Raw genomic sequence first — 22736 nt, 5'->3', positions numbered from 1 at the left:
GAGAAGGTATGATTTTTCTGTATGGACATGAGATGGTCTGAAAATTTGTATGTAAACAACCTTTTTAAAAATCGTATTTATTGTGATTTACGTACTGGAAAATAATACTCCTCTTAATCACTGTATCTCTTGATAAGGCAGGAAACTATTCCACAACTGCAGTCATACTGAAACGGATGCAGCCCATATTGTGTGACTATGCCTCAAAAGTGTGTGTGCGTGGGTGGCGGGGGTAGTTTTGTATGCAATCTAACACCACTCTACTGAGTGAAGCCTAGGACTTGTGTAATACTAACAGAAATATCCTCCAGTGGACGATTACCTTAGGTTGCTGCTACTTTCCACTATTGTGGTATAAAATCAATTTGAAAACCTCTCAGCAATTTGTGGTTCATGTACTGTATATTGGTATTGCTTTATAAGTAGCAAGAGGCAAGCACAGCAGGAGGACCATGCACTTTGCCCCATGAAACGTGTATTCACAACCCGCACATGCAAAGGGAACAACTGCTAAGTGGAACACACAGATTGCAAATATCTCTCCTTTGTTCATAGAAAAGTTAATGAAGGTCATTGTTACAAAAGGGTGCATCATAATGAGGGTGTGTTGTATAATCAGTAAAAATAAACCTTACACATCTCAAACTGCAATTACTTTCCAACAGTGATAGGTGGATTGATCACATTGTATTCAGCCTGAACAAGCACAAAGCTATTTTCACGTATCTTTCTGACATGAACCAGCTCACCACTGTCTCCCACACCCAGGACGCTGCTGTCAGGATCTCGGAAGGACACTTCTGTGCGTTTTCGACAGTGTTGGGAGAAGAAGTGGCGCATCCCCACGGCTAGCGCCATACCGAGAGCAGCAGAGCAGCCAAGCAGAATTCCAAGTTGAGGAATGCCCAGCTCTGCACCCTTAGCAGCACCATTTCCACTACCTGGACTATTGTCTTTCTGTTCAGGCGGTGTCACCCTGACCGACATGTTTCTGACTATCTTACCCACATTGACTTTGGAACCTGAATCTTTTGAAGACTGCAGGAAATTTGCTGATGCAAGGTGTGACACCAGCTGCTTGATAGTGCCTGTTGGATATATATCCTCCACATCTGAGAATGGTCCTGTGCCCAGAATTGTTGCTTCTCCTGCTCGGTTTTTGTAATCTTCCATATCTGGGGACACCCATTCCTTTTCTTCACCTGTAGAGAAGCTAGCAGACCAGAAGGTAGAATAATCTTGTCCAGAAATTGCATCAGAAGATCTTAAATCAACAACAGTAGAAGTGGTCCATGTGGCGATCTATGAAATAAAATAAAGCAGTTAAAAATCACAGCAGCCAACCCAATTGCTGCCTAGTTATTGTCTGCTGATTATTACAAGATAAACTCGTGATAACTTCATCACAACTGAAGTTGTTTAGATTTGATGTTGCATACTCATACATTCATTATTTGCCTTGATACCTAACCAGTTAAGAAATGAACTCTACAAATTAGGGGTGAGAGAGAATAAAGCTGACTATATGTTCTACATTTTACATTGACCCTGAAAATGATGGTTAAATTAAGAGTGCTTAAAGGAGCTGCCATTACTAATTCCTCCCAAATGTAACAACATGTGGTGAAGTAGAGATACAGCATACATTCCTATTTGACATCAGCCTCAACAAAACTAAAACATTGGAATATTGTTCTCAGCACATTTTCTACGTGCCAATAAAATGCTGGATTTATTTCTAAATGTTCCTCCATGGGTTGAGTTGGTGATTCATGGCTCTCCAATCCTGTCAAAGTTAGGATTTATCATTCTTTCCTCCCCACAACCACCACAGCTCACCAAAGGTATGGCAGCCAAGATTAAAAGGTAAAACAGCATAATATTTATTCAGCGCAACAATTGAGCTGCTGACTCAATTCAAAGGACAACAATTGCAAATGTGTATGTCAAATTATTAAAAAAAAGTTTCAAGTTGTTGAAAATTACTTCACAGAATTACTTAACAGCAGTTCAAAGGCAAGAACAATAATTGAGTAATAAACTAGAAACAAGAACAAATAATAGAATGGAGACACTGGAACAATGAGAAATAAATTTAACACTTTTCAAGCCCTGATCCCCACCCCACAGCGAGCAGGATGGGGTGGGTGTAGATTCAGTGCAAGAGAGGAAACAGTTTGCCTTGCTAGCACTTTCCTGGGGCACAGCCTCTGTGTCTGAACTGTCACTTGCATTCAGATGAAAGCTAGGTGCCTGAAGCAACGAGGTATATGGTTGCATGATGGTTAGGTTATTGAACTAATGCTTTGGTACTGTGAGTTTTATTCCAACCATTCAGGCATGGACATGCCAATGAGGTCCATATCCTACTAAAGAAATGAAAATAGCTCTGAATGGAATTGGAGGCAGATTGGCTATGGCTTGAGGCAACTACCCCCAGCGGAGAGAGAGATGCTGACTGCAGTTCTGGAGGACAGTGCTCAGGACCTGTGTGTCTGGCACAATGCCTGCAGGTGGGCAATGCCTGGCCCTGGCACCTGCACATTTCCTGCTGAGTGGCCTTTTTGGCCTGGGCCTGGACATGCTCCATGTGGGCGATGTTGAAGAAAGCACTGTAGAGATAGAATGGTATACTGCAGATGTGCAAAGTGGCTGTGTAAAAAAGCTTCCATAGGGTGTCCGACATTCCAGCTAAGGAATCTCATCTGAACTCAAGAAGCTGCAGGTATGTGACAACCAACTGCCTTCGTATTTTTGCACACAAGACATTCCCCAGCCACTCAGTGGTCATGCACTTTTGGTGGATGTGTGAGAATCGAATATGTGGCTTGCTTACCCCGACTACCCTCCTGAAGTCACTGGGGCTGGCAACCTGCTCTTCAGCCTGCTGCTTACCACTGCCCGCGACCTTCTCCTATTCAGTCTACCTTTCACGGCTGTCTGCAGCTCCCTCTCACCATCTACTTTAAGCCCCCTCACAATCCCATTCACAGCACCCTGCACTCCCCCCTTACCACCTCTAAAGACACCCCCCCCTCACCTCCCGTTGTAGCCCACCCCTCACTGCATTCCACATTCTCCACCTCCTCAGACCTCTGGACTTTTGAGAAAGATGAACAAAATGTTACAAAGGTAAGGCTAGCTCATTTGCTACATTGCAAAGTTTATCTTCGTGCACAAAACAAAGAGTCATAGAGTTATACACCACGGAAACAGGCCCTTTGGCTCAACTGGTCCATGCTGATCAAGATGTCCCATCCAAGTAGTCCCATTTGCCACTGTTTGGCCCATAACTTTCTAAACCTTTCCAATCCATGTACCTGTCCAACTGTCTTTTAAAAGTTGTTATTGTATCTGCCTCAACCACTTCATCTGGCAGCTCATTCCATATACATACCAACCTTTGTATAAAAAAAGTTGACCCTCAAGTTCCTATTAAATCTTTCCCCTCTGGCCTTAAACCTGTGCCCTCTAGTTCTTGATTCCTCAACGCTGGGAAAAAGACCGAGTGCATTCACCCTATGCCCCTCATGATTTTATACACCTCTATAAGATCATTTCTTAGTCTCTTGTCCTCTATGGAATAAAGTCCTAGCCTGTCCAACCTCTCCCTATATCTCAGTCCCTCAAGTCCTGGCAACATTCTTGTAAATCTTTCCTGCACTCTTTACAGTTTAATAGCATCTTTCCTTTAGCAGGGCGACCGAAACTGAACACAATACTCCAAGTGTGGTCTCACCAGCGTCCTGTACAACTGCAACATAACCTCCTAATTGTTAGACTCAATGCCGTGACTGATGAAGGCCAGTGTGCTAAAAGCCTTCTTCATCAACTGTCTACCTGTGACTCCACTTTCAGTGAACCATGTACTTGCACTCCAAGGTCCCTCCATTCTACAACACTCCCCAGGACCCTGCTGTTCATTGCGGAAGTCCTACCTGAATTTGACTTTCCAAAATGCAACATCATGCACTTATCAGAATTAAACTCCATTTCCCATTCCTCAGCCCACTTACTCAGCTGATCAAAATCCCTCTGTAATTTCTGATAGTCTTCTCCATTGTCCACTATACTACCTATTTTAGTGTCATCTGCAAACTTACCAACCATGCACTGTACATTCTTATGCAAATAGTTGATATAGATGACAAACAACAATGGGCCCAGCACTGACTCCTGAGGCACACCACTAGTCACAGGCCTCCAGTCACAGAAACAACCTTCCACCATCACCCCCTGCTTTCTACCATCAAGCCAATTGTGTATCCAGTTAGCCAGCTCTCCCTGGATTCAATGCGACCTAATTCCAGAGCAGCCTCCCATGTGGGACCTTATCAAAGGCCTTACTGAAGTCCATATAAAGTTCAAGTAAAGTAGGTTCAAATCCAAGTCAAGTTTATTATCATTTGCACAAGTCCAGTGAGGTACAGGTACAATAGAAAACTTGCTTGCAGCAGCATCACAGGCACGTAAATTCAGGCAACCCAGAATGCAAATTGTACATAAGTAACATGCAGCCAGGTAATTCACCCTGTCTAGTGCAATCAGTGCTCACATGCACAAACATGCCACCACTAATTGGTAATTGGTTTATTATTGTCACAAGTACCGAGGTACAGTGAAAAACTTTGTTTCCCAAGTCATCATACAGATCACTTCACAACATAAGTACATCAAGGTAGTACAAGGGGAAAAGCAATAAGGAATGCAGAATATGGCGTTACAGTTACAGGGAAAGTACAGTGCAGGAAGGCAATAAGGTGCAAGGGCCATGATGAGGTAGATTGTGAGGTCAAGAGTTCATCTTTATCATATAAGAGTCTTATAGCAGCGGGATAGATGCTGTCCTTGAGCTTCATAGTGCAGGTTTTCAAACTAATTTCCTTTTCCCACCATGCAGCCATGAAAGAGGCTGTAACTATACATCCCATGGAATTTACAAATCCTGGTTTCCCCACCTTCCTGTCTCAGACAGGAGGCAGAGCAGGAGAATATGACACTTAACACATCTGAGCCAAATGTCTGTGTGATTGACAGCTGGCTCTGTTTGCTGCCCTAGATCTGTGGGCTTTGAGTATATTGGTAGGGTAATTTTTAAGAAGATAGTGGTGAGCCACCTGCTTGAATTGCTGCTGACCTTCTGATGAAGGTAATTCCAGGATTTGAGCCCAACAATGATGAAGGCTTGTTGGAGACTGTCCTGGCTGGCATTTCGGTGCCACAAATGTTATTTGCTACTTGTCAGCCCATGCCTGAATATCGTCTTTGTCTTGCTGCATGCAGGCATTAGCTTTTTCATTGTCTGAGGATCTGTGAATGGAACTGAACATCGTGCAATCATAGTGAGCTTCCACACTTCTGACCTTATGATTGAATGAAGCTCGTTGATGAAGTAGCCAAAGTTGGTCCTGGAATACTGCTCTGAAAGGCAAGTTCCCACAGCAGGGGACATTCTACATGTTGTCACCCACCTCCAGGAACTATGTCTTATCTTTCCCTATACAGGCAGAACAAAATATGTATAGAAGAGAACATTACAGGTATTAGTTACTGATGGAGAGTCTTTTTATTCAAAGAAAATGTTCTGCCTTGACAGCAAGATGTCAAATTCGTCACTTTGAGAAGATTCTCAGCCATGACAATGATTATTTTTACCATTCACTTAACTTTGGATTCATCCTTCCACAAACAACATATAAAGCAAAAATGTTCTTGTCTGCATGAAATAACACACAGACTGTAGTTTTAAAATCATTTTTGCACAACGATTTTTACCTTCTCTGTTCTAGTCAAATCATTCAATGTGTTCCTGTTCTAGACCAACAAACAATCTGCTGGAGGACCTCAGTGGGTCGAGCAGCATCTGTGGAAGCAAAGGAACTGTTGACATTTCGGGTCGAAACCCTGCATCAGAACAGTGTTCCTGTTTGAGTTTGCTGGCTGTAGGACAACAGATATTGCCGTGAGTTAGTGTCTCTTCCATCCATCCCATCATGCTTATTTTGTGGGGAGTCTTTCATTCAGTAGCAGTCACTGTAGTCTCACCTCAGCTTGGTGAGGGTTATCAGTGATCATTGCACATAGATTAAGGAACCTTTTCCGAACAAGGGCCTTTTTTGTGAAGCTTCAACAAAAATGTCTTCTGTGAAGAAGTATTCATACAAGACATCATTAATTCCTTTACCAAAAAAATCAACATCTGAAAAATTGAATCACATTAGGAATTTGATTCAAGATCACCTTGGAAGTTACAGACCACTTACCTCTCAGTGTCACTTCAATGCCACAGTACCACACCGATTGATGCTGTTTCTTTCCAACAGCATTTACTGCCACAGTTTTGGTCTGTGAGCCCAACCACTGGTCCCATCATCCAGCAGCCTGCAGAACAAGCTGTTGTGTGATTTTAAGGATGAGGTTAAAATTCTCACAAAGTTCTCTAATTCATGAAGTTCAAGGCCAAAATGAATAATAATTGAGATGGTTAGGTCTCCTCAGAATTCAAATGGAAGTTAAAATTTGCTCAAGCTTTGTATTCTTTGATTAGTTTATCGTTGTGATTATTGTAAGATATTGTTTTTCTTCCTTCTCCACAGCCCACTTCCAGACACAAAAAAATCATTTGAAGCCAAATTCTACAGACTATAAATCTGTTAGTTAATGCGGGTTCCTATTTGTCCGTGAGGTGCCCTTTCTCATACCATGTTTAGAATTCAGAATGCTTAAATTCAACAATCTAACACTGCAGAGTTTAACACATTAAGTCAATAAATGTGTAATCTATAAAATATAATTGTTACAACAACCGATGTGAAAGTTAAATATATACTTACTTGTTCATTATTACTGCAACTGATGCAAGACAGAGAAGGTAGATTGAAGTGACTCTCAGTATTCAAATTATTGTTGCTATAACATAAAATTGTAAGAAAATGATTTTTTGTAATAAGTGTAAGTAAATAAATTATTCAAAAAATATCTTCAATTGCATAGAATGGTCCAAAACCCTATATTCTCTCTTTATGAATTCACTCCCATTCTTTCAAGTTACAGAGCAAAATTACATCATAGATCCTTTTACACAGTTTTCTTTCCTCAGTGCAACTTGCTTCCAACTTGATTTAAACTTCCACAAAAGGTCCAACATAAATGAAATTCCTTGCAATACAGTGCTCTAAGTCCTCTGCTGAATGTTCTAAGCTGATGATATCCAAGATTTGTCCCATTAATTCTTCCCATTGAATCCACAATGCTTCTGCACTAAGCTAATATCAGCAGCTTTGATTTCATCTCGTTAATACTCCTGGATTTGGGGAATCTTCAATCACCACTCAAAAGCCTTTTTCCGTCAATCGGAGAAGTCAGTTCTACCCTTCCCCTGTGCCTAGGACGTTTAAAGAGCTGAAAATCATCTTGCCTCCTGAAAGTAAGAGGGCAGAAGAGCAGAAATAATTCATGTATTAGGACTTGCATTACTTGAATAACTTATTTAATTACTATGTTTAATCATACTGAACACTGATTTTTTTCATATGTGTGCCCCAGATCACAGGAAGAGGTTGGATGTCTCTTTTCCAAGCAACATACTACATAGTTGAAAAGCCACATTATAAATGAGACAGGCATGTATCATAAATTGAACTTTCTACAATAAATTCTGCATGGGACGCTGAAGGGCTACAGCACTGCACAAGCTGATCACAGTGAAATTAATTAACTGAAGTTACAGAATAGGGTGTAGGAAGCAAAGCCAGTGTTTAACCTCTCATAGTGATAGATCACAATCTAAAAACAGAAGTAGAATAACAATGTTGTATTTTAAGACACAAAGATTTGAAGAGCATTGGCTTTTCTAGAGGATAAGATGCAGTCCATGACGACACAAGTCTGCATTTGGATTAATGAACCACCCATTCTACCTGACAGTGGTGTCCACTGACATATTTAATGTAGATATTTTTACACTATGTAGCAAATGCTAAGACAAGATTGGATCTACCTTCCCGTGGCCTCAAGCTCTAAGGTTTTCAACAGAAAGCTGTTATCAGTTGACAGGAGTGCAGTCAGTTTCCCTCGGTTTATGGAGTTCAAGGATGGCTGTAGGCGTCTATCATTTTCACCCAGAACCAAGCTGGACTGTTCAGATGCAAGGTTCTGATCTACTTTGGACAAATAGTTTTCCTCATTTGTAGCCTGTGATCTGAGGGACCATTCCTTGGTGATTACTGGAGTCTGTGAAAATTCCTGCATCATCTGAGTGATTGCTTGAGGATTGATGAAGTCTGTGAATTTCAGAGGTGGTAAGGTGGATGCTGTAATTATCAGATAGAAATACACATTTCATGAACAATTGATAGTCAAAGTCTCAAATATAAAAGAAGAGCAGAAAGAAACGTATATTTGTGCCATTTGAATTGATATTAGTGGAAACTTCATGCTGCTGACAAAATCAAATCTTTTAATTAGTTAATGCAGAACCATGCTCAACAGTTGAATACTTAAATCTTGGTGGTTAAATGTATGTTCATCACACCTTTCCATCAAGATACATTTTTTTTTGCAAATTACGTGAGCTAATTTATGTCTAATAAGTCCCCTGAAATGGGGTTTTGGGAAGGGATGGGACAGACTGCGGTGCAAATGCTCATTCAATGTTGTGTACTGGAGGCAGACTTAGTGTGTGTTGGATGTAAGTACAAAACCCAAAACACAAAGTGTTTGAGTTAAGCTGGAAATTATACTTTATAGCTGGATTGTACCATCCCCATAACTTTCTGGGTTCTACCATCTCCAGAACCTTTTAAGATAAGATATCTTTACTTATTAGTCGCATGTACATTGAAACACACAGTGAAATGCATCTTTTGCGTAGAGTGTTCTGGGGGCAGCCCGCAAGTGTCGCCATGCTTCTGGTGCCAACATAGCATGCCCACAACTTCCGTACATCTTTGGAATGTGGGAGGAAACCGGAGCACCCAGAGGAAACCCACATAGACACGGGGAGAATGTACAAACTCTTTACAGACAGCGGCTGGGTCGCTGGCGCTGTAATAGTGTTATACTGTAATACTGAGCTCATACTGAGTTACCCTCAGTGTCACCATACATTTACCATACTTGCCAGGAAGGTTCATTAGTTGGAAGTGAAAGACTCAAGAAATGGAGATCAGGTTGAGCTAACTTCACCAGACTCAGAATTCTGATCAAATCTTGAATAATCCTGAGGTATAAGGTATGTGGTTAATAAAAAAACATAGTGAAATATAATTGCACAACACGGGCCAACACGGTATCACTTCTGCATTAATGCAGAGTTTTAATCTTAGATGTAATAGTATGGTAATTCCTGAACGGAGGCCCAGGGCTCCCACAATATCTTCCAGTGACTGACTGTAAATGACAATGGCAGAGAACTCAGAACAAGATGTAGGGAAAAATTGTGATTAATCTCAACAGGCCAATAACCTTAAGGGACCTGGAGAACACATTGACAGTGGATTGCTGAATACTTGTAGAAGTGGAGGCTGCAACCAAACTTGGCGGACATTCCACCTTGCAAACCCCCCCCCCCCAGCATCCATAAGAACAAATGTTACCTTCTGTAGAGAGAAAATTCACCACATACTTTGGAATGACCCTTGACAGATCACTGACCTATCATGACCACCTGAGGAAGTCTGTGACCAAGAGTAAAAACATAGATTTGCATACTTTGCTAATTCACAGGGACTACCTATGATGGACCTCTACTTGCATACTATACAGTTGAATACAGTGTTCCAGTTTGTACAGTGAGCCACCATACAGAACTCATCAACTCTGAGCTGAATTCAGTTGTGTAGTCAGTCACCAGATCCTTAAAAATCACCCCTCCTCCATGACCCGCTGCTGTTGAGATGCTGTGACACATAGCAAAATTGTGCAAGTTACTGTTAATTTGCACATACCTAGCCACCTAGACCTCCCTGAAGCTCCACCACACTGCATGGTTTCCCCTTCTATAACATCATTAATTTCAACAGCCACAACGAATAAAACCTGGACTGAAAAGACTAGGCAAAGCAAGGAACACATTCAAGACCCAATAACTAGGTTTCCTGGGTCTGACCCATCTCAAATGCCATGGACGGTTCTAAGCAGGATCTAAGTGGGACATGGGTAATGTAACACATGGCAAATCAACCTTCCTCTGCTTGTGAATCTCAGGATGACCCAAATCAAGCAATGAACCATATCATCACATTCTGCCCTCAAATTCGATAAAGATATCTTTGAGATGAACTCCCTCTCTGAACAGGCCACGCAGTGGCTTATGAACTCACTTTATGGATGTTGCACTAGTCATATAGAAGAAGAAGGGAAAGTATTGATTTTGAGTTGCATAATGATGAAAAAGCATTATGCAGTTCAATTTCTAGGGAATGATTCCTTGTTATTGATAAGTTTCAAGGTTCCTAGAATTGAAAACTTTGATAAAAGAATGTTGCACATGACTGTGACATTTGCAAAAACATCATAGCGGAGTATGCAATTATGATAGAAAATAAAGTGTTTTGTGGTGAGATGCTGGCGTGAACTTTGAGGGTCTATCATTCATGTCTGTGCGTATTACAAAACCAACAGATCATAAAGACAGGCAGAGTAGAATTGCACTTTAGAAAACCATCTGACCTGAAGTGAATGAGCTGGAATTTAACCAGTCAAAATAGAAAAACAAGATCTAAATGTCCTAACAGATTTTAAGCTTTTCACTCCATTTCTCTTGCATCCTCTTCCAAACAAATGTCTGTGTTGCTAAGGGTTCAAGGAGCGAACATCCATCATGCGTCCACAGATTATGAGGTTTTGGTAAAAAAGTTATTATTCATCTATGATGTTTTTACTTAGCACTTTGATAACAGAGCAAAGGGAAGTGGAATATCTCTCCTAAAAATAAATACGAAAAGGTCTATTTTTTTCTCTCAGCACTGAATGTCCTCTCAAGAAACGTACATTCCAGGATTCTGTTTCAAAACCACCCCAATTTGCTTATTAATTCTAGAGGAAATGCTTGCTTACTGTTAACAGAATTTCAATCTCAGGTTACAGTCACTAATGGAAGAACTGGCGACAATATGTTTTAACTTTGTTAGCTAAATGGCCCCAGGATTTGGTGCCTTAATAAAACAATATCAAAATAATTCTAAATAATTATTACAATGATAGGAATAAAATGCGTAGTACCTTCAGTAGATGGAGTAGTTCTTACAGTTGTATTGTTATATACTGATGCCTGGAGTGTTTCCATCAATTCCTCATTTTTGGTCAACATAGAATAATTCTGCTTTTGGTCAGAAATAAGATCAGACTCAATTCTACTCCAGTATGTGAAGTATGACTGGACAGCCGAAACACTGTAGGTAAGATGGAATAAGACACTGATTAACTGGAAATCTGAAATAAAAACAGAAAATGCTGGAAATACTTAATAGGTCAGCCAGTATCTGTGCAGAGGCGAAAAGAATTAAGAGTCAATGGCCCTTCATCAAAATTAAAAAAGAGAGTTTAAATGTTTTAAAATGTAGAGAAGGGATAAAGAGGAGGATAGGGCAAAAGAGAAGGGAATAATGCAATGTTATTCTGACCTCTTTTAGTGGAGTTCAGGCCCATTTTAAAATTTATTTAAATTTATCTCCATATTCTCTCTCATTTTCTTCATTCCCTCTCCCACCGTTACTTTCAAATTCCTTTGAAAATCAGGAAAGGAGAAATGTGAAAGGAATGATCTTTCAGTATAAAAGCAATATTTTTGTGGTGGATGGTCATTGACATAAACCATCTAGCTGTGTAGATAATACCTAGCTGCTTGGTATTTCCTGCACTTTCTGGGTTTTTTTAGGACAATGTTAATATTGTCAACCATTCCTTTTCCCTTTTTCCAACCCCTTTCATTCAACCTGGGGGTTAAATTTACCCACTAATGTCTGATGAAGGCTAATGTCGCTTGAATTTAAGATCTGGACTTCACAAGCCTGCCCCAGCCCTGTTTCAGAATGTTCCTCAGAAAGATGCTGAACTCACATCAACAACTTTGCAACCCTTCTTCACTTTTGCTAATTTCCTTGCATGCATCTCATTTTTTGACATTTTTACATGAGTATATTAAAAATATAATTACAAAAATTTGATGTCTCCAGTGAGTTGGTCTGGTGCTTTCCAGACAAAGGAGAGGTTTCTCTTCAGTGACTTGTCTGAGTGTGTCACGGTATCTCCATCCTCAAAACATTTCAGTAGTTTAGACCCAGTAGAAATGAGAATGAATGTACCAGCCACTTGGTCATCAGCCACTCGCCGAGCTTGCATCATGAAACCCATGAAGTCTCGTGTGCTCCTTACAGTAACTGAAGCATAAGAAACATAGAGTAGTAACACACTTGAGAGAAGAATTCCTGTCCCTCTTTTCCAGGAGCAATACTATAATACTTAGCTGGGTATATCACCAATGAATTTTATTTCCTCCCCTTCTCTGGCTTTCCCTGTGTAATCCACAGCTCTCTGGACAGGGAAGTCACCTGCTCAGATGCCATTCCCTATCCAGCCAACAAGCTGAGTGTTTTGATGGGTTAGAGTAGATGTATATTTTAGTCTTTTATCATCCTGACTACAGACCATAATGTAAGACTCAGCTCCAGCTCCCCTTTATCTTACTCCATTCAGACACCTCCTACAATCCCACTGCCATAAGAACTTCTCATTTCCAAACCCTCACCACCATCTCCTCACAAAAATAATCTTCGATGCAACCATCCTTTTCAGTTTCTGTCACAACTCTGACCTTCCTGTTTTCCTGAAGTTTTTTGATTGTGTTGTTGCTTCCCTGCTCCAAGCCCATCTTTTCCTTAACTCTTTATTGGGATCACTTCAGTCTGGCATCCAACCTACCGTGGGTACCCAAACTGTCACAATCAAAGAAAGCATTCCAGGAACTCCAGACTGTAAATGGTACGCAATCCCTCTTCAATTCCTTTAACATACTTAATAAGGTTGAACGTGCCTTTATCATCTTTCCTCCTTTATCTAGCTCAGTGGATTCCCCCAATATGCTTCCATTCCTATTAGTCTGAATATAGACAGCACATCACCAATAATGCTTCCATTCCCACTCTTTGAGCAACCCCAGGAGCTCTTGTCATCCTGACCCTTTCAGTATGATGCCTATCCACAAGGTCACCTTCTTTACATTTGCCAATGACATTTCTGCCTATACTTCAGTGTTTAATCCTGCAAGTGGTTTGTGCTGTCTAATTGTCTCTCCAACATCAATGTTGTGGATGAATTAAAACGCTCCCCATTGAACATCAGGTAGGCGAAAGCATCGTCTTCGGTCCCCACTAAAAAGAACCATTCTGGGTGATACCGACATCATCCAATTCTCCAAGAACATACTAACGTTGAACCACCCCATACAGCAGCTTGCCATGAAGTTGAAACTAGAACTGAACTTCAAATCTCACATCCTTCCTTTTATAAGGATTTACACTTCACCTATGTAACAGTACAACTTCGATCTGAGCACAGCCCTCCTTTCCCCAAATGCTCTCACAGCTCACACTCAGTTTTTTAAATGTCTCTTGACCTTCAGACACATTTTAAAATTATTACATTGTAAGTAAATGATTAAAAGTTTTGAAATAATTAACATGTTTTAAAGAAGATAAGGAAATAATGTTAGCTATAAGCATGAATAATTAAAAACATTAAACTAATGTGAAACAGTTTTTAAAAACAACTTACCTTCCCCTCTGCAGCACATCTGCATTTCACAGGGCATGTGTAGAAGTCATGCACTTACCTATTGTTTAAACAGTTAAACACTAGCATTTCTAACTACAGTCACTGGCAATGGCCATCGAGATCCTTCCAAAAATATTTTTCTGTCTAATCTTCCATTTGGGACTTCAAAGATTGCATTTCACTTGGTATGGGATCCCACCTTAGGCCGGCTTGCTCTGATTGACTTTACCATGAGTAAAAGACTCTGCATGGCTGAGTCCTGAGGGTCTTCAGTCAACTCTGCTGTGAAAGGTCTCAATCCATGGACGTTTTAACTTTAATATCCCCCTTGTCAACTTCAAATCTCACCATCAACCCACTCAGATGTGAGATTACAGAGAAAACCTTGGCCTTGTATCCCAGCTCTTTATTAAACTGTCTTATCTTTCTCTGTGGAGCTGAATTAATTTTCTTCAGATTTTTCATGAAAAGGTGATATGGTTTCTTCTTTAGCAAAGCATTGATGGCCTAACAATACTATTGAGAAATTTATTGTAAACTGTTTTCCCAGTTTTAAAGAAAATTTAAATTAAAGTACCCTCATTACTGATTACCCAACCAATGGAAATATTGTTTCCCTATTCAATCTATTCAAACACCTCAAGATTGTAAAATAAATCTTTAACAAGTCCGATTAGGAAGTAATACTAGTTTCTTGAATCTCTCCTTGTAGTTTCCAATACCCTCAGCATCATCTGGTGAAACTGTGGTGTACACTCTGTAAGGAGTGAATGTACCTTATTGTCCAAAGCTCCACACAACACCCTAGTGTGATCAGACCAAATATTTGTACCAATTTTTCATTGTATCTTTACTCTTGTACTCTATACCCTGATTTGTGTAACCTAAGATGTCACTTCCTTTTTTTAAAGGCTTAACTCCCTGCCTTCATATGATAAGAAATTATGAATCAGAAGCACTATCTTCCCATTAAGTGAAAACTCCCATTGGTTTTCATCCACTTAGGCTGCATTACTCACACATTTATTTATTAAATTGCATCTGCCACCATAAACTCCAGCTCATCTAAAATTCTTCTGCCCGTATCCAATCCCACATCACTTCCCATTAAATATATCCTCACTGACCTACATCTCCCTTAAGTAAATTCAAAATACTTATTTTTTTGTTTAAATCTGTCTATTATTTTGCTCGTGTCTGCCTTTGTGATTTCCTGCAGCCCTTAAATCTTTGGCTTAGAACCTTAATAGCTCAGGAAAAGGTGTGTTAAACTGTTGGTGTATTAGGGAATCGGTGACTATTTTAAGACATTCCACTGCAACATTTACCACCTTACAAGGCCTAAGGCATTGTACACGACAGAACAGGCCTTAAAAGCTGAAAATCCTTTCCATTCCCTATGACATCATTGAGGAACTCAAAAAGGAAATCAGGTTATTTCTGTGCAGTCCATATTATGGGTGAGGAAGGAAGGGGATTGCATGTGTCAAGGTATCAGTCAAGTGGGATTAGGGCATGAAGGGTCAGGCATGGTCACTGGAGGCAGAGGAGAGAGCACAATCAGCTGCTGGAGATTATTGAACATAGAACAGTACAGCACAGGACCAAGCACTTCGGCCCATGGTGTTGTGCTGAACTAATTAAACCAGTAATTAAACGTATATGATAGAATTAGAATTGGAATTGGTTTATTATTGTGACATAACCGAGTTACAGTGAAAAACTTGTCTTGCATACCATTCCCACAGATCAATTCATTACACAGTGCATTGAGATAGTGCAAGGTAAAACAATAACAGAATGCAGAATAAAGTGTAACAGCTTCAGAGAAAGTGCAGTGCAGGTCGACAATAAGGTGCAAGGTCATAACGAGGTAGATTGTGAGGTCAAGAGTCCATTTTATCATACTAGGGGACCATTCAATGGTTTTATAGCAGTGGGATAGAAGCTATCCTTGAGACTGGTGGTTCGTGCTTTCAGGCTTTTGTATCTTCTGCCTGATGGGAGAATGTCTGGGGTTGGTGGGGTCTTTGATTATACTGGCTGCTGTACTGAGGCATCAGGAAATGTAGACAGAGTCCACGGAGGGGAGGCAGGTTTCTGTAATGTGCTGAGCTGTGTCCACAACTCTCTGCAGTTTCTTGCGGTTCTGGGCAGAGCAGTTGCCATACCAGACTGTGATGCATCCGGATGGGATGCTTTCTATGGTGCATCAATAAAAATTGGTGGGGGTCGATGGGGACAAACCAAATTTCTTTAGCCTCCTAAGGAAGTAGAGGTGCTGGTGAGCCTTCTTGGCCATAGCATCTACATGGTTGGCCCTGGACAGGCTATTGGTGATGTTCACTCTTAGGAACTTGAAGTTCTCAATCCTCTCAACCAGAGGCATTTGAAAGGCTCTTAGGCAGATGAATATGCAGAGAATGGAGGGATAAATTGGTAAATTGGTCTATTATTGTCACATCTACCAAAGTACAGTGTAAACATTGTTTTTCATGCGATCCATACAGATCATTTCATTACAACAGTGCATTAAGGTAGTACAAGGTAAAACAATAACAGAATGCAGAATAAAGTGTTACAGTTACAGAGAAAGTACCGTGCAGGTAGACAATAAGGTGCAAGGTCATAACGAGGTAGATTGTGAGGTCAAGAGTCCATTTTATTGTACTAGGGGACCATTCAATAGTTTTATAACAGTGGGATGGAAGCTGTTCTTGAGCCTGGTGGTACATGCTTTCAGGCTTTTGTATCTTCTGCCTGATGGCAGTTGGGGGGGGCGGGGCGGGATAGTGGGGAGAGAGAATGTCTGTGTGTGTCTTTGATTATGTTGGCTGCTTTACCTAGGCAGCAAGAAGTGTAGACAGGTTGATATGGACATTGTGTAGGCAGAAGGGAATAGTTTAGTTCGGTGTTTAATTTCTAGTTTAATTAGTTCGACACAATGTCGTGGGCCGAATAGATTGTTAGGACATCTCAGGACAAGAGATCGGTTAAGGAGTGGCTAGGGTGTGGATTGGATTAGCAGATTGGGGAAAGAGTTGGTCATGTGGGTGTAACCTAGGTGGAATACCAGTGGTCAGTGAGAAGGTCGGGGAACAGTTGCTATGGTCCTGAGGGAGTGCTGCTGTGAGTTATTAAAGAGGACACACCTGAGGTGGATTTCCAGTCCCCTGGAATATATTCAAGCAAATTCCTTTTCAGAATCAATGAAGCAAAACTCACAATGGCAGTGAAAGAATTATTTTGTACAAGTGTAGCAAATACGGTAATCAAAATCTTAGAAGTGGCAACTGCAACATCACTGTGTACATCTGGACTCCATGTGTTAGTATGTCAGATACATGGAAGACTTGAAAGGAATATCACAGACCTGGCAGAATTTGCAGTAAGCCCATGGTTTTCCTTTGCACATGGCTTTTCATTAAAACATAATTACCTAATTGCCGTGAGCACAAACACTTAGCAGTCTTCAGCTCTTGTTTATTCATTGCTTCACCCATCAGATGACCTAAACCTCACACTTTGAAATTCCCTCTTTAAGAATCTCTCTTCCTTTATAATCCCCTCTAAAACTAATCTCTTTGAGAATGATTTTGTTCACACCTCTTAATACTTCCTTTGAATCATTATATGTTTCTGATTGCATTTCTGAGAAGTAACCACATTTAAAATGGCCATATAAATGGAAGACATTGCAGTTTTGTTTCCTTGGTCTCTAACAGTGTGACTGTGTTGCCATCTCCAAGCCCCAGTTATCAATAGATAAAAACTGTAAGCTCTGGGGTGGTGTAAAGTGGCAGGCTAATTTGAGGAAATGGTGCAGAATTGTGTGAATTAAAGGGATTAAGTTGTTAATAAATCAAACTCCAAAAATAGACAATAATCTCAACTCAGTGTCACTTAAGGTCAATACCTTGAACTATTCATTCCACAAAGAGTTGCCTTTAGTTGCCATGAAATCCCTAATAACATTTAAAGTCCTCCACATATACTGTCTGTAATTTGAAATCAATTACAATAATTCCAAGACAACCATCTACACCTAGTGGCAGGAATCAATATTGCATAGGATTTGCTCTAAGTGAAATTCACTGTTAAAATACTAACTTCCAACCTGCATAACTTGCGTTTCACTTCTTACTTTTTATCCAAATGAACTCCTGTTGGTGAAGCTAACACTGGAGTGTATTAAGAAACTTGGTTGAAGGCCTTGAATGTACCATTTTTCTCCAACACAGTGTTCCTTATTCTGAGGATACATGTAGCTCTAAACTTCAGCCTGCCCTGAACAGTTAAAACCCAAAGGTGCCTTTTAAGTTCACTGTATTGTGATCAAGATTTCAGGACACTGCTCAGTCTCTATGGTCCTTTTCATTCCAATGCAAGATAGGGTATTTACGTTCAATTAATTGAAAGTGACACTCCATCTAACTAAGTACATAAACTGCTGCTGACCTCAGACTCCGCAGCACATGCGCTGCTGCCTATGTGCTGAGGAAAGGCTCCCCTGACGGGTTTGATGCCACCAAATCCAGGGACAAGGTAATCAAATATGCATGGAGAACAAAGGAGCCCTCCCAAAGAAGTCAGGAGTGGCATCGTGCCACTTTGAGGGAAGGATCTAAAACCTAAAGTTATAATGGATTTCCAACACCCTCAACTAGTGAACCACCTTGTTAGAATGTACACTCTGCTGCTCAGACTCCAAAAGATACAATTGCATTGAGCCAAATCATTTCACTGAAAGTGCCACTTCCAGCCATGTACTTTCTGATACCAATCTTGTGCTCCACCATATCAGGAGGGGTCCACAGGTCATAATGGGCACACCTGAAACTGCAGCTAGGAGGAAATGAGCAGGTGAAGTGCCCTTCTTCCCATTCTTCCTCAAGGCTGGAATTCTGTCTAGTTGTATAAATGGAGAAGAAACCCATGGTTCTGGGATTTAGGATCTACCCCAAACCCAATATTTCTGTCCTATCAGCAGAGGAGACATTAACATTCCCACCCTCAGGATTCCTGCATTGGCAGGTATTTCCCTCCACTCACTGGTGAGCTTCTAATTCTGGATGGGACTACTGCCAGAAGCCTGACTAAAACAATACTTCAGTGAGTCTAGCCCAAGGAAACTCAGTGTTAGTAGCACAAGGACGCTTGGAGGTCACATCTGGCACATTGGTCAGTAATGAGACTGAAACTCTAACTGTCAAGGAAGATGTATTTTTCTAATGTTGTCTTACAGAATTTTTAAATTTTAAGAGAAATATTTCGCTTGTTCTCTGTGTCTAGTGTTTTTGTGAGTTTAATTGCAGTTGACATCAAGAATGCTTGCCTTTTTGCAGCCGCTTTCTCATTGATTGAAAAGATTCTGTAGCTCAATTTTGTGGGCAAATATTATGACAACATAGACCTACCCGCACATCAACTCATTGACATCTTATTACACAGTGCATTGAGGTAGTACAAGGTAAAACAATGCAGAATGCAGAGTAAAGTGTCACAGCTACAGATGAAGTCCCGTGCAGGTAGACAATAAGGTGCAAGGTCATAACGAGGTAGATTGTGAGGTCAAGAGTCCATTTTATCATACTAGGGAACCATTCAATAGTCTTATAACAGCTGGATAGAAGCTGTCCTTGAGCCTGGTGGTATGCACTTTCAGGCTTTTGTATCTTTTGTCTGATGGGAGAGGGGAGAAGAGAGATTGTCCCTGGTTCTTTGTGACCATCAACCACAAGTCCAAATTTGTATGAAATGCAAACATTTTAATCTCTTGATCATGCTCCTTATGTTTGTCTAAATCATTGATACATACAATGAAAAGCAAGGAACTGAGAATTGATCCCTGAGAAATCCAACTTTATATACTCTTAAGGTCACTGAAAAATCCATTGTTTGTTACTCCTTGCTTTCTGGCATTCAGCTGGTTTTAGATAAATATGTTCAATAACCCAGCAGACAGGATAATTGAGACAAGAATATTTGGGCTATATAGAACGGGGCTGTATGTTGTGTTGAAAAACTTGAAGTATCAGTGGAGTTAATTTAATATTGATTACTTCATTGCCATGGAATTCCAAGCAAATTCCTTTGGGATGTTTCAATAAGATCACATCTCATTCTTCTAAAGACTAATGCAATATAGATCCAACCTGTTCAGTTGTTCCTCATAAGTCATCTCCTTCATTCCAGTAATCAACTGACTGAACCATCTTGGAACTGCTTCCAATATATATGTCCCTACTTAAGTAAGGATGACAAGCTGTGTGCAGTATTCCACATGTGGTCTCAGCAAAGCCATGCACATCTGTAGTAAGACTTCCTTATTTTGGACTTCATTCTCTTTGCAATAAAGGCCAATATTCCCTTTCTCCTCATAATTACCCTCTTGAGCCTGCATATTAACTTGCTGTGTTTTATGTATGAGGGTACCCAGATCTCCATGTACAGCACTGTTATATGATCTCTCTCCACTCAAATAATATTCTGCTTTTCTGTTCTTCCTACCAAACTAGATAACCTCACAAGTTCCCACACTACACTCCATCTGCCAAGATTTGCACAATCTCATGTAAACTATCTATAACTCCTCATATGTTTTTGCTCCCTCCTCACAATTTGCTTTCCACAATTGCTTTTATATCATCAGTAAATTTAACTACAATATACTAGGTCCCTTTGTCTAAGCCATTAACATAAATTGTAAATAGTTGAGGTCCCAGCACTGATCCCTGTTGCACTCAATTCTTGTCAACCTGAAAATAACCTATTCACTATTTTGTGTCAGTTGTTCAATTCTCTGTGCATTCTCATATATTGTGCCCAATTTTATGGAAATTGGGAGAGAATATCACCAATAGCCTGTCCTGGTCCAACCATGTGGACGCCACAGCCAAGAAAGCTCACCAGTGCCTCTACTTCCTCAGGAGGCTAAAGAAATTTGTTATGTCCCCATCAACCTTCACTAATTTTTATTGATGCACCATAGAAAGCATCCTATCTGGATGCATCACGGCTTGGTATGGCAACTGCTCTGCCCATGACCGCAAGAAACTGCAGAGAGTTGTGGACACAGTCCAGCACATCATGGAAACCAGCCTCGCCTCCATGGAGTCTGTCTATACTTGTCATTGCCTCGGTAAAGCAGCCAGCATAATCAAAGACCCCACCCACCTGGGACATTCTTCTCTCCCCTCCCATCAGGTAGAAGATACAACAGCCTGAAAGCATGTACCACCAGGCTCAAGGACAGCTTCTATCCAGCTGTTATAAGACTATTGAACAGTTCCTAGTATGATAAAATGGACTCTTGACCTCACAATCTACCTTGTTGTGCCCTTGCCCCTTATTGTCTACCTGCACTGCACTTACTCTGTAGCTGTGACACTTTACTCTGCCTTGTTTTACCTTGTACTACCTCAATGCACTGTGTAATGAATTGATCTGTATGATCGGGATGCAAGACAAGTTTTTCACTGTACCTTGGTACAAGTGACAATAATAAACCAATTCCAATTCCAATTTTCCAATTGTCCTGCTACGACTTCTTTACTGATGAATTCCAACATTTCCCAATGACAGATGATAGATTAACTGGTCTATAGTTTGCTGCCTTCTCTACCTTTCTTTTCTTGAATGGGGGGGGGGGGGTGAGGGACCATTACATTTATGGTTTTCCAATCCACTGGGACCTTTTCAGAATCTACTAACCATTGTAAAATTACTAACAATGCACTCCCTTTCTCTGTAGCCACATCTAAGCCTCAGTATGGAACAACATAGAGCAACAGACGTGGATAACCGAATGTCCTTACCTGGTACCTCATCCCCAGGAAGGTAGGTGGACTTATTGGTGTGCACTGTGATAAAGCTGCTGCGTGGATCCTGGGAGTGAGCACTGATGTGTTTTGGTTTCATGTCAGCACAAGCAGATGGACTCGCACCATGCGAAAATCCACTGGTGAGGGAGATCAGGCAAAGCGAACCTACCATCCAGGCCAGCAGGGTCTCCTGGCCTCTTAACAATTTCAAAGTAATCTGTGTCAAATAGGTTAGAAATATATATGAAAGAAAAAGAAAATAGAAACACTTAATAGGGAACAAATCAAGAAGTGCCACAGGAATGCACAACTTCTCCCAACTGACATTGTTTTACTCAGAGTGGTAGATGGTCTCAGATCTTCTCCTCCTCCAACATTCAAGTGTCTTGTTATACAGATTCATTTCATTATGTAGTTCTTTTTTTACAGATGAGAATTGATAATAATCTCCAGATTACTACCAGTGCCACGTGGCAGTGAGTACAGAAATAGGAAGGTAGTACAAATGGATATGCGGCTGAAGTGATGGTGCAGAAGGGAGCATGTACATTCTGGTGGCTTTGGGACTTATTCCGTAGAAAGTGGAACTGTGTAAGCCAGACAGCTCGCATGTCTAGAGGGCCAAAACTAACGTCCCTGTGGGGTTTGCTTGTGCCATTTGGAAAGGATTAAAGTAGCCTGGCAGAGGAAGGAAACCTGATGGTAATTTCAGAAGGACGGCAAGCAAAGTTGCAGTGGCTTTGTAAATGGGACTGGAAGGCAGTGGAAATACCTGCCTTGGAAATAAAGTTGATGAACTGAGGACACAGATAGACATAGAAATATGACTGAAACGTCACATAAAGATGGGCAGGACAGGCAGTTTGGCATTCCTGTTGTAGGGTTTACAGACAAAATAGCCTCAGGGGTGGCGGAGGGGAATAAAAAGAGAAGCTTATGGACACTGGTTAAAGGTACAACTACAGCTTTTCAGAGGAATGATATGCTAGCAAGATGAAGTAAAAGAAGCCAAATAAATTGAACTGAGGTACATTCTACGTTACATGTACTAAAGGGTCCCAAATAGCCAGAAGATATAGAACACCAAAAACATGGGTAATTTTCTGAGGTGCGAAAATAACATGATAATAATGGTAGCAG

General features: G+C 40.7%; 1 protein-coding gene across 1 annotated transcript; it reads right to left on the bottom strand.

The window, feature by feature from the left end:
- Window positions 1-651: 651 nt before the first annotated feature.
- On the bottom strand, window positions 652-21768 carry LOC127584219 (reelin domain-containing protein 1-like). The gene is made up of 6 exons (XM_052040844.1): window positions 21591-21768; window positions 12158-12380; window positions 11224-11393; window positions 8000-8312; window positions 6834-6909; window positions 652-1302 (listed from the first exon to the last, which is right to left on the bottom strand). Exons 1-6 carry the CDS (start codon window positions 21766-21768, stop codon window positions 652-654), a joined length of 1611 nt encoding a protein of 536 aa, XP_051896804.1.
- Between the last annotated feature and the right edge of the window lie 968 nt (window positions 21769-22736).

This window comes from Pristis pectinata, chromosome 2 (genome assembly GCF_009764475.1).
Source record: "Pristis pectinata isolate sPriPec2 chromosome 2, sPriPec2.1.pri, whole genome shotgun sequence".
Lineage (NCBI taxonomy): Eukaryota > Metazoa > Chordata > Chondrichthyes > Rhinopristiformes > Pristidae > Pristis > Pristis pectinata.
This window is presented reverse-complemented; position numbering and strand designations above follow the sequence as displayed.